At 38.6% G+C, this 12,349-nt stretch overlaps 1 protein-coding gene across 3 annotated transcripts in view; it reads right to left on the reverse strand.

The window, feature by feature from the left end:
* DNAH11 (dynein axonemal heavy chain 11) overlaps positions 1 to 12,349 on the reverse strand; it is a 278,938-nt gene that overhangs the window by 89,622 nt on the left and 176,967 nt on the right. For all 3 annotated transcript variants that reach the window (XM_081287176.1, XM_081287175.1, XM_081287177.1), the window contains 3 exons: positions 11,702 to 11,884; positions 10,174 to 10,275; positions 2,279 to 2,413 (listed from right to left, as the gene is read on the reverse strand). In XM_081287176.1, coding sequence (XP_081143302.1) covers positions 2,279 to 2,413; positions 10,174 to 10,275; positions 11,702 to 11,884 — 420 coding nt within the window. The remainder of the gene's footprint in view (positions 1 to 2,278; positions 2,414 to 10,173; positions 10,276 to 11,701; positions 11,885 to 12,349) is intronic.

Genomic DNA, 12,349 nt, shown 5'->3' on the forward strand with positions numbered 1-12,349 from the left:
TGCAGTTAGGAACTGTACATCTGGTTCTGGCTAAAGAAACCTCAGTGGGAGTCTACTAGAGAGGTCTCTATGAAAACTTCAGGGTTTTCTTCTTTTTAAATTTTAATCAAAAGAGGAAAACCCAGCTGAAGGAGACTTCCCTCCTCCTCCTCCTGAGAAATCTGAAGGTGTAGCAGGCATCTTGGGACCATGAGGCAAAATGCATGAGGTAAATGTCCACATGCTAAGCAGGTACAGCAGGAGAGGTTGGTATTTGACCATTAATCACCTAAATCAACAATGATATGATGGTCTACCTCTAGCATTTTTGGCAATAAACTTCTATTTGCTTAAGCCACTGTAAATCAAGTTTTCTATCATCGCTATGGAAACACATTTCTAAGAGTGCAGTTATACACTTATCAGCTAAATGTAGTTCTAATAATATAGTTATAAACTTATTTGTTAGATACTTCATGATATACTTTTTTCAGTTGTATACTTTTTATATGCTAATAGTGCAGTTATATACTTTATGCTTTAAAATAATACATTTACTGAGATATGATTCTTACACCAGGCAAATCACCCTTTAAAATATGCAACTAAGTAGTTTTTAGTATATTTAGAGACTTGGGCAATCATCTCCACGATCTAATTTTAAAGTATTTTCCTCACCGCAAAGAAAAATTGTTTGTCTATGAGCAGTCACTCCCTGAACTCCACCTGTTTCTCAAGCCCCTCTAACCACTAGTGTAGTTTATACATCTATAGATTTGCCTATTTGGAGCATTTTGTACACATGAAATCATGCAATATGTAGCCTTTTGAGTCTTACTTCTTTCACTTAGTATATTGTTTCCAAGGGTCATCAATGTTGTAGTATGTATCAATACTCATTTCTTTTTATACCTGTATAATATCTACTGTATGAATAAACCATATTTTATTTTTCCACTCATCAGATGATAGATATTTGGATTGTTTCTACTTTGGAGTCTTGCAAATTATGCTGCATTGAGCAATGACAGTAGAGTTTTGGTGTGGGCATTTGCTTTCATTTCTTTTGGATATGTATAGCATTACTGAATCAAATAGTTACCTCATATTTAATATTTTGAGGAACTACCAAGCTTTTCCAGAGGCTGAGCCATCTTACATTCCAACTAGCAATGTATGTAGAGTTTTACTTTCTCTATCTCCCCAACAATACTTGATACTGCTGAAGATTTTTTTTTATTATCATCACAGAAGATATGAAAGTGGTCACCTTGTAGTTCTGCAGCAGGAAATGCAAATGAAGCTGAACATCTTTTCATATTCTTACAGGCCACCTGTATGTAATCTGATGAGAAATGTCTACCCAATCCTTTGACCATCTCTTTTTTGGGTTATTTATCTTTCTGACAGAAAACACTTGAATAGGCATTATCTCTTTCAAGATTCATCGTAACTTTGTGATACGTATTATCCACATTCCCATTTTATGTAAAAGAAAACAAAGTTGAAGAGGCTCAGAGACTTGCCCGAATTGTTTAACACCACATGATAAAGCAAGTGAAATCTTAATTTTTTTTTCTGGCCTCCCTGGAAATCTTAATTTTTGTGACTTATTTATGTCAAAGACCATGTTCATACAGGAAAAAAATTGAGAATTACTTAAAAATCTTTGTCTTATGGAATTACTCTTAATATTAGCATGTCAGTCACTTATAAAAAGATGTAGTAACAAAAACATAAATCAATCAGATTTGGCTTGAAAGTCATGGTCTGCTGGTAGAATTTAATGCAAATGTATATTAAAAGGATCAACAATTCTGTATCACAGTTACCTATTAGTTGTCCTGAGTTTTATGACATGTTATGACAGGCTTTTTTTGTTTGTTTGTTTGTTTTTAAAGGACTTCATAATGTCCTTAAAAAGAAAGGAGAGGAAAAAAAATAAGTAGATACCTACCTATACAGCTGGTGTGCTTTACTGTTTTACAAGGGATACAAAACAACTAAATTCTGACAAAAGCATATCTTCTTCCTGCTTTTGTTGAAAACTACGCTGAAGTCACACTGAATTTACTGACTATGTTAAAAACGTTGTAACTGATGTTTTCTTTTCTATAAAACAAAGGATTGGTCACTTCTTTCTGGCCATTTTGACCCACTGTGTGAGTGGTGACTACCTGTTCCCATTTATTGTTGATTCACTCTCCTCTTAGACATAACTGAAGGTGAGTAAATAATACAACCCAAAGAAGCTGAACTGAATGTTTAGTGAAAAGTTTAGAAGAACAAGTTATCTTGCCTCAAGTTCCTTGACAAGTCTGTTGGCTAGTTCAATGGTTTTGTTGGTTTGGTTCACCTCTTCTTGACATCGGACTTTCTCTGCTATTGCTTTTTCAAATGAAGCCGTGAGTTTGCTCAGATTTTGATCCAGATCCTGAATAAGAATCAAAGATAACTTGAGTCATTATTAGTTAAAACAGAAATAGTCATTATCTGTTATCTTGAAGAAAACAAACTGCTTTTTCTCCTTTGCTCTTTGACCATACATATTTTAGGGGAGGAAAAGGAGGAGGAGGATACAGTCATGATAGTATGTCAGAGCCTCCGCAGACTATCAGGTCACCATGTGATCATCTTACCTTCCTTCTCCACTCAGCAGAGTACAGAGAGAGACTGAAGCAAGTGATGTGCTCTTAAGACTCATGCATTATGGGTACACCATCACCCTCTGCTGTCCTATGTAAGCCTCCTTCTCCAGTACCAGCTTTGTTAATGTCCAGGGTGATCTGCGTTTCTTAACCTATTGACTCTTTTCTCATTGGATTCATAATGTAGGCAGTGAAAAGCGATGTGACTTATTGAGCCCCTTCAGACCTGACCTGATTCATCCTATCAGATTTTCTACTCTGGAAACATGGGATTGCAACTCAGAGGTAATCCATTGTCTTATAAAAACCTGGGAGGGGCTGGGGGCTGGGGCTGTAGCTCAGTGTTAGAGCACTTGCCTTGGAGGCAGGAGGCACTGGGTTCAATCCTTGGCACCCCTTAAAAATAAATTAATGAAATAAGTATATTGTGTCCATCTACAACTAAAAAATAAAAATTTAAAAAAACTGGGAAGATATGCGTATTTTGAGGGGCAACATTTAGGGGAAGACTACTTTCCACCAGGGGCACAGGAGAGCAGATGAAACCATTCTGGAGAATGAGGAAAGATGAAAGGCTTGTGTGTAGAGGACTCAGTTATTTTAAAAGAATGAACTCACACATTAGAATACATTAATTTTTATGAAAAATAGCATTAAGCTTAGGATAGTGGGTGGTTAAGAGTATTCAGCATTGGCTCAAGTCTAGTCCCTCTTTGCCTCTATGATCCATAGAACTTTGAACCCACCATTCACATTCTGTGAGTTTCACATTTCCTTATTTGTTAAATGAAACTACTATTTATTTATATACACCTCATACAGCTTTTATGAGATTAAGTACATTAATGCACATGAAACAGGGCACAGAACATTCAGTAAGCATGTGGTGAAAATCAGGTTGGTGTATTGAAGTAACACTGAAGTTTTCTTTAAAAGGAACACAAATTCTGCTGGGCGCAGTGGCACAGGCCTATAACCCCAGTGGCTCAAGAGGCTGAGGCAGGAGGTTGGCAAGCTCAAAGCCAGCCTCAGCAAAAGCAAGGCTCTAAGCAATTCAATGATATCCTGTCTCTAAATACAATACAAAATAGGGTTGGGGATATGGCTGAGTGGTCTAGTGCTCCTGAGTTCAGTCTCTGGTACTACTCCTCCAACCCCCCAAAAGGAACACAAATTTGCATTTGGTTTGTCTCTTCACTTAGCTGGAACATGATCAACTAATGACAAATATTTGGGTAAAATTCGGCCCTTGGTGTGTAACTCTGAGGAAAGTTTACCAGAAATAATTTGCTATGATAAACAGCAAGCAGAAACATGAAAGTCTATTACTTTCTTTGAGGGAAAGTTCAGTTGTTAGCTTGAGCTTATACTCACTAGCTCAGAGATTTGAAGGGAATCTGGGTAGTACAGATCAATCAACTTAATATAAAAATAAGTGTACAAAATGTACATGCTTTGCACACAACAGCTCAAAGCAAATAGGTAATCATCAGATGATGTTACTCTAAGATAAAATTAGGCTTTCAGAACCTTTTTGGAGAGGGTCTTAATTTCACTTTTTTCCCTCCCCCACAATTTTTCTCTGAAAAAAAATCCCTATTCTTGTTATTTATCTTTTCTTACCACCCATTATCTCTTTAACCAATTTTAATCTGACCTTTATTTCAATTTTTTTTGTTCTCCTCTATCATTTTACTGCAACAAATCTGGTAAGAACCACCAGTGAAACTATTATTATTTCATCCATATGCTAATCATTGTAGGAAAAAATGAAAAAAAAAAAATTTAAAACCCACAGATGAGCATCCCAAATATGGAAATCCAAATGGGAAACTGCCCACCTGACCTCAAGGGATAGCTCATAGTCAAAAGGTAGGCAATTTAAAAAAATGTATAAAATACTTTTAGCCTATGTGTATAAATAAGGTGTATGTAAAATATAAATGAATTTCATGTTTCAACTTGGCCTCATCCCTAAGATATTTCATTATGTATATATGAATATCATAAAATTTAAAAAATTGGAAATCCAAAACACTTTCAGTCTCAGGTATTTTAGATTAGAGATGCTCATTCTGTATCCTTTAACAACTACTTTAATAAGCAACAATTAATGCTCTTTCAGCACATGCCAGACACTATTCTAAGTACTTGCCCTGTGTTCTCTCACTTGACTTGTCCTATAAGTCCATGAGGGATTTCCCCATTTTACAGATGAGGAAACCAGAGCCAATAAGGTGAAGTTAGTCACTTAGCATCCCACAGCTGGGAGGTACTGAAATACTGAGTTGGAACTTAGCCTCTGTGTGGCTTCAGAGCCTGTGCACAAGTACCCTGTGGTACCTGTTCCGGGAGGTGACTCTCTCCCTCCTAGAATTTCCACTCCCCCTTGTTCCTGCAATCTCATTCTCTCTTGGTTCTCTCTCACCTAACAATCTCCCGTCTCTTTCAGGGATCATCCTCCTGTGCTCTCTTAGGAACTGGATCTAATCCTTTCCTTCCCCATCTCTCATTTCACTCTGCTTCCCTCATTCACTTTCATTCTGCTTCCTGTCTCTTCCCCTGTCCTGGAATGACCTTTCCAAAAGCCAAACTGGCCCATTTATCCCTCCTGTTCCCCAGCTACAGACCCTCATTGACTCTCCACAAGTGACAGTGTTGGTTTTTATTTTGACCTGCAGATTCATGATGAGGGCTAATCTATTCTAGGGCCCTAAGCTTTGTTCATAACCTGCTTAAAAGAAAACATCATTAGTATTCATGACTGTCTGTAATTGGATTTTGGGTGGGGGCATTAAAAGGCATTAGAAAGCTAGGTATCTCCTCACCAATACAATGCCTATTTACCTCATCCCTTGCACAAGTTCTGGGGTAATTTTACCCCTTGCTCCCATTTCACCAAAATGACCCCCACTCACCAACCCCTGTACTCTACTCTTTAGCCACACTAAGCTGCTCATTGTCCACAGAACATATGACTCTCTTCCATAGTCCCTTTATGGATGCTCTACCCCCATCTTCCAGTCCAAATTTATCCATCTTTCAAGATTCAATTTTGGGGCAAAAACTGCTTCACCAAATTCTTCCTGAGTATCCCTCACCCTCATCCTCATGTGTAGAATTGACCACTTTATTCTTCATACTTCAGTGGTAGACAATACAATCTCTCTTGACTGCACCTACCAAATGAAATAGCACTCATTAAATTCACTATAAGATTTTCCAGAGTGAGGACGAAGCCTTACTCACTCTCTGGACTGCCCAGTCCACTGTTTTAAAATGTGTATTTACTGAACCAAATATTGAGTCTCTCAGGCAGAATAAATTAATGTTTTAGTTAAAATATAAGCTGTGACCCAGGCACAGTGGTGTACATCTGTAATCCCAGTGATTTGGAAGGTTGAGGAAGAGGATCTCAAGTCCAAGGACAACCTCAGCAACCTAATGAGATCCTTAGCAACTTAGTGGGACTCTGTCTCAAAAATAAAAAGGTCTGGGAGGGTAGTTCAGTGGTAAAGCACCCTTTGGTTCAATCCCCAGTACCAAAGGCAGAGAAAAAAGTAAAATAAGGTGTGGTACCTGTTTGTTCACTTAACTAATAATTTTTTTTTGGTATCTCCCATGTGTCAGGTACCAGGCATAAAAAACTAAAGACCTTAAGAAACTCAGGGTTTGTGTGGAAATGACAGTCTGTATGTTTGGGTAAGCCATGCTCTAATGCACTAGTTATATGCAATAACAGAGAAATTGGTGATAATTTAGGGGAACTTCATGGAGAAATAAAGTCCAAGCCAGACCTTGGAGAACCAGGGAAAATGGGCAGGTAAGAGAACACAAGATCCGAAATAGTCTTCAATATTAGTATAGAGCAAAGATCAGCAAATTATGGCCCCTAGACCAGATCTAGCCTGCTGGCAGTCTTTGAATGGCTTATGAGCAAGGAGTAGATTTTATTCTTTAATATGTTAAAAGTAAAAAACAAACAAGCAAACAAAAAAACCTATTAGCCTGTCCCTAAACAGTTTTGTGGAAAGATGAGAACATTACTCCCACAGGAGTCAGGAGGCAAGAAAAAGTAACAGGTGGGTGGAAACATGAAGTCCACTCTGCTGGCTGTCAGAGTAATAAAATCCTTTCCTCTCTGACTCACAAGTCCCATGTTGTCTGTTAGTATATGTGAAATTGTGGTATCTAACCTTGTTAGCTTGCCAGGAGGGTAAAATTCTGTTCCCTTCCCAGTTCTTGACAGTCTCTACCCTCAAGGTTCTAGAAATAAATGGACCAAAGATGGAAGACCTCAATTCAAGAACTCTAGCTGTCCAGATGCCCTAAATTAGTGATTTTCAAACAACAAGCAACAGAACTACCTGGAAGGCATGTTAAAATCTGGACTCCGGGATTGTACTGCCAGAGTTTCTGACTCAGTAGATCAAGGCTGGGTCTGGAATCTACTTTTAAGCAGTTCCTGTGAAACACTGATGCTACTGCTGGTCCAGGGAATAACTTTGAGAAATACTACCCTGAAGAGATTGGTTTAAGATTTTCTTTATTGCCATTCTTAGGCTCCATTTAAGACACACAATAACCTTTCTTTTTTCCCTCTCCCTCCCTCCCTCCCTCCCTCCCTCCCTTCCTTCCTTCCTTCTTTTTTTTGTGGTACAGGGGATTAGGATCCATGACCTTGTGCATGCAAGTCAAGCACTCTACCTACTGAGCTATATCCCCAGCCCAATACCCTTTCTTCCACAAAGCTTAGCAAAAATTTTTTTCCATGCAACCTTCAATATGAGGCTGTCCTTGAATCTAAAACTAGAGACTCAAAAGAACAATTGCACAGAGACTAATACCCTGGTATTATCATGTTTTCATGACGGTACTGCTGTTCCCATCAGACATACCCTCACTGTCCTAGGTAAGAAGGCAGCAGGAGACACAGGTTAGGAAGCAGGAAAGCTTAGGAGGAGAAATGAAAGGCTGGAGAAAGTGAAAGCTAGCAAAAACTACAATTTCACTTGGGCTGAGATCTCTATTTCATACTGTATGGCAACAGAAAAACTGTACAAAGTTACCTTGTCCTTAGCCTGACCAGTCACATAGCCTTGGGAGGGCCTTGGACCCTTGAGGGAATTGCAGCCAGATTCTGCTGCATTTGTAACTCCTCTCTTGATCTCCACTTTGGGCAGGGCTGTACGGAAATTTTTTCTTCAAAAAGTTAATTCAACTATTATTTTGTTTTTCTTTTCTCTGTTTGAAAACTTAATTATGAGGCTGATAAGTGACCCTCTGCTTATTCTTTGGGGTTCTGAAAACACATGGTGTGAATAGTTCTTTCCAGTTAGTTGTAGCTATGTCCAAAGAATGACTAGTTCAGCAAACACAGAAAGTCTTAACTTTGAATTTAACTCATGGTTGTCTTGAGCATCCTCAGCACTTTTCCTAAAAACATCAAATTGCTTCTAATATTTACCAAAGTTACTAACAGTAGATGCAACATTTTTCTAGAGAAAATCAACAGTTTTGACCAATGAATGAGGATGACTTTTGTAAAGTTAACATGTTTGCACTGGACATGTCCAAATCAGCTGCTATTGCTGCCAATCTTCTTTTCTTCCAATAATCATCAGGTATCACTGAACAGCATGCTTGGTGCTCTACCAAGAAGAGGTACCTAGTGAACAGGAAGAGTGTGTGTGTGTGTGTGTGTGTGTGTGTGTGTGTGTGTGTGTCGGGAGCAGGGGGTCAAGTCACCTGGGCAAGGAATGTGGATCAGGAAGGTCTCCTGGAAGCAGCCTCAAAAAATAAGGGGGAATCAATGGTTGCAAGCAGTGCTAAAATTGTATGTGTCATAGGAGAAAGATTCTGAGATTTAAATAATCATAATGTAAATATAATTACCCAACAGTAAAAATGAAAGCACAAATCAATCTCTTTCTATATATTCAAGGAGTCAGTGTCTTGGGCTCTGATCTGGAAAGTTGATCTCCTCCTTGGCTTTTAATAGGTTTGCTTTGAAACATTGGAGGCTGGGGCTATTAGGAGTCCCCTCCCTTTCTGCCCAATTGATTAGTGAGTTCTCACATAAGTAGGTCCAGTTTCAGCCTTGTTCTAAAAGAGGCCTGGTGCAGCTATGCGGCTACTGCAAGCACGGGATTCTAGACTTCAGTGGCTTCTGCATTCATATTCTCAGGGATCTATGGCAGGACAAAGTCCGAATAAGGGACATCCCTCCCTGCCATCTACCCTCAGCCCCCTCTGCTCCTTTGTCCTCACATTCCTACAGGACAATCTCTCTAAACATATGATCTTTATGCTAACAATTTCCAAATCTAAGTTTCTGAGTCAGGCTTCACTGTCAAACTCCAGTCCTGACAGTGGAATATCTACATATGGGTCTTCAACAGGAAGGGCAGGAACTAATATTTACAAAACATCCACTGTGTGCTGTACACTGCAGAGTATCTAGATACCTTGGGTCATAGTGGAAAAAAAAAACCCTCTAGGTAATTTGACCTAAGGGGAATTTACTAGAAGAACATGGGAAAGCTCTCTGGGGGGAAGGAAAGGCAAAGAACCTTCAAGAAGCTTGGGGACTTGGAGGCAGGAACTGCTTGAGTCTTATCTGATCACAGTCTCTAAAAGGTACAAATACTGTTCTCAGTCTTTTACTTCTTCTGCCCATCATTCAAATTTGAGAGATGGGGGGAATTTAATTGGCAAAGCTTGATAGGTAGAACAGAGAAGGGCAATCCTGCTAAAAACCCCAACTTGAGCATATCTAGTGATGAGAGAAAATTCCCCAAAGATAAATCTGGCTGGTTTCTTTTAAAGAAGGCAGACTGGATGCCAGGTAGCCCAAAACTTCTTTAGCTCCAACATGATTGGAGATAAAGAAGTTTTGAATTTGGGAGCATTTTGGATTTTGAATAAGGAATGCTTAATCTGTACCTATTTCAGAGATGAGAAAATGGAAGTTCAGAGAGGTTAAACAACTTGTGTGTGGTAAAACAATAAATCATGGAGCCAAGATATAGACCAGTAGAAAACATGGAGCCAGGATATGAACTTTTTTAAAATATATTTTGGGGTACCAGGGATTAACTCAGGGACACTGGACCACTGAGCCGCATCCCCAGCCCTATGTTGCATTTTATTTAGAGACAGGGTCTCACTGAGTTGCTTGGCGCCTCTCTTTTTGATGAGGCTGGCTTTGAACTTGTCATCCTCCTGTCTCAGTCTCCTGAGCCACTGGGATTACAGGCGTGTGCCACTGCACCTAGAGGAGCTGGGCTTTCAAGCCCCACATGCTACCTGCCCTCCTCCTACTACCAGACTATGGAAATTAGTTAAGTGCAGACACTGCTTCCACTTTTCCAGTCAGCGCCCAGCACTTCACCGATCAGAAACATCTATTGAATGGGTATCTAAGGGAAAACATCCATGAAGATCAAATTCCTTTCTGTTGGGCAGAGCTTATGCATGACCATGTCCGAAGAAGGGTTCCTAAGGAGGCAGTGGGAACTTCTTTAGATTCATGTTTTGCACTTACCACAAGCTTTTTCCTGATGGCCTCAAGTTTTTCAGTAGCTGCTGCCAGTTCTAAGTTTGCTTGGGCTAATGCTTGGCGTTTTGGTTCAACATCACAGTAGACCTGGAAATCCATATGGGATTTAACTCAGAAGGCAATACAGATGCGAATGGGAAGAATAATCACTTGACCTTACATAGGCTGAGCACTTTGCAAATAAAATCTCTAGTTTACCAAGTAATTTGCTGCTTCTTTACCATGGCATCAGCTAAGGAAAAATAGACAAAGCTTCCCACTCTCTCTGGATCTCCATTGCTTACTTGTTTATTCTGGACCTTAGAGTTACAAGTACTTGCATAGAATGCTCTAGAGGTCAAAGCCCATAAATATTCTAAGATTTGCTTTTTTTTTTAATCAAATATGGAGATAATCCTCCTGTAACTAGAAAGTGCAAGGTGCATGAAACGCAGCTAAATGTGTGATCAAATCTAGACTCTGAGGCAGAAAGTAAGCATGGAGAAATTCTCTGAACACAGGAAGTGGGAGATGTTCTTGCACAGTATGAACCACACATTCACTTTCTTTTTGAAGCACCTGTTTTAAGTATGTGTTATTTCAAGGAACCATTTAAGAATTTGGGTGGACCAAGGAAGTCAACTTGTCTTTCTTTATAGCAACACAACGTAGCTATAGTTCAGATCTGTGCTCATCTTTTCACCAATGGAACACAGTGCTTAGGCATTTTATTATGGAGAGAGGCTATACATCTACTGTAAACTCTTGGGCTAAAAGATTTCCATGAGAGAAAGATCAACAAAGTCCTGCTCCTGGGGTTCCACAGTGTAAAGGATATAACCTTATTTTATGGAAACCATTTGAGGAATGACATCGACTATAATTGACTTTTTCTTTATAATTCTATATCTGAATACAACATACATCTGAGAATCATAGTCATGGGTTATAGTTTCCTTTTCAGTTCTCTGCAAAGAGTTAAGCACACAGTTGGCTGATAAGTATTTGATAAATGAAGAAATGATAATCTATCTATATTGCAAATTTCAGATTAGACCATCTACAGGTAAAACACTATTTGTCATTAAAATACTAAAAGAAACAAATAGTTATTTCCTCATCTCAGGATGCCTGCAATAAAGATTGTGTGAATTTTTGCTTTGAGAGCAGGGATTTAATTCAACATGAATTCAGACTTGCAGTTGTTTCATGTCAACATGAATCAAATATTTTAATGTAAATAAACATGATTTATACATGCAACAAATTTTTCTCTAATTGAAATCAAATTAATTGCTGCTCTTTGATCTAGAGTGGCTAATTATTTTACTCTTAAAAAAAGACAGTTTTGAACATTTAAAATATCCTCCTATATAGAATTCTGTTAACTTGAACACATTCATATCTTCTTCTTAAAAGTGCATATCCTTCTTTAGAAAACTAAATATCAAATTACATTTTCTGCTGATGTGGAAATTGATGCTTATGGCCCTACATGGATAATGCCTGTAAACCATCAGATTAGGAATGATACCTCATAGAATTTAATGATGTTGATGACCCAGGCACAGAGACCAGCTGCTGCAAAAGATTTGGTTTGAATCAGGTTTGGATTGAACTCTGGGTCTTTCAAATACTGTTCAGTCACCACTTTGAGGCAGTTCTCTGGAATGTGTTCTTTGTCATAGTTAATTAACGCTTGTAAAAAATCATCAACCTGTAAAGCAAAAAGACTTATTGCAATGAACCCATTTTGGATGCAGAGAAAATTCCAAGATCAAAAGTTAAAACCAGCTTTTAGGACTTACATTACAAAGGCAAAATTGGCAAGCAGCATTTATCCTACTGTTTGACTTTTTCAGTCTTTATACTATGAAGTTAGAATTAGCAATGGACACTTTTAAAACCTCTTCTATCCCAGGGTAAAATATTCAGGTCCAGCACAGGAGGTATTCACATTTTGAAGAAAAGAAAGGGAGGAAAGAAAAAGCAAAACACATACCAAAAAGCTCCTTTGCTTCACCTTCTTGTACATTAGTAACATTTTTCAGGCCTAAGAAACCCATGTAATTTTCTCCCTCCTACACTTAACAGCTTTCATAATTTTGCAAATAATTAGCAACCTTCCACCTGCAGCTGGCACTGCCTTAGGTATGCCACAACCCTGAGCTAACCTCCAATA

This window comes from Spermophilus citellus (genome assembly GCF_964194105.1).
Source record: "Spermophilus citellus genome assembly, chromosome: 3".
NCBI classification, from domain to species: Eukaryota; Metazoa; Chordata; class Mammalia; order Rodentia; family Sciuridae; genus Spermophilus; species Spermophilus citellus.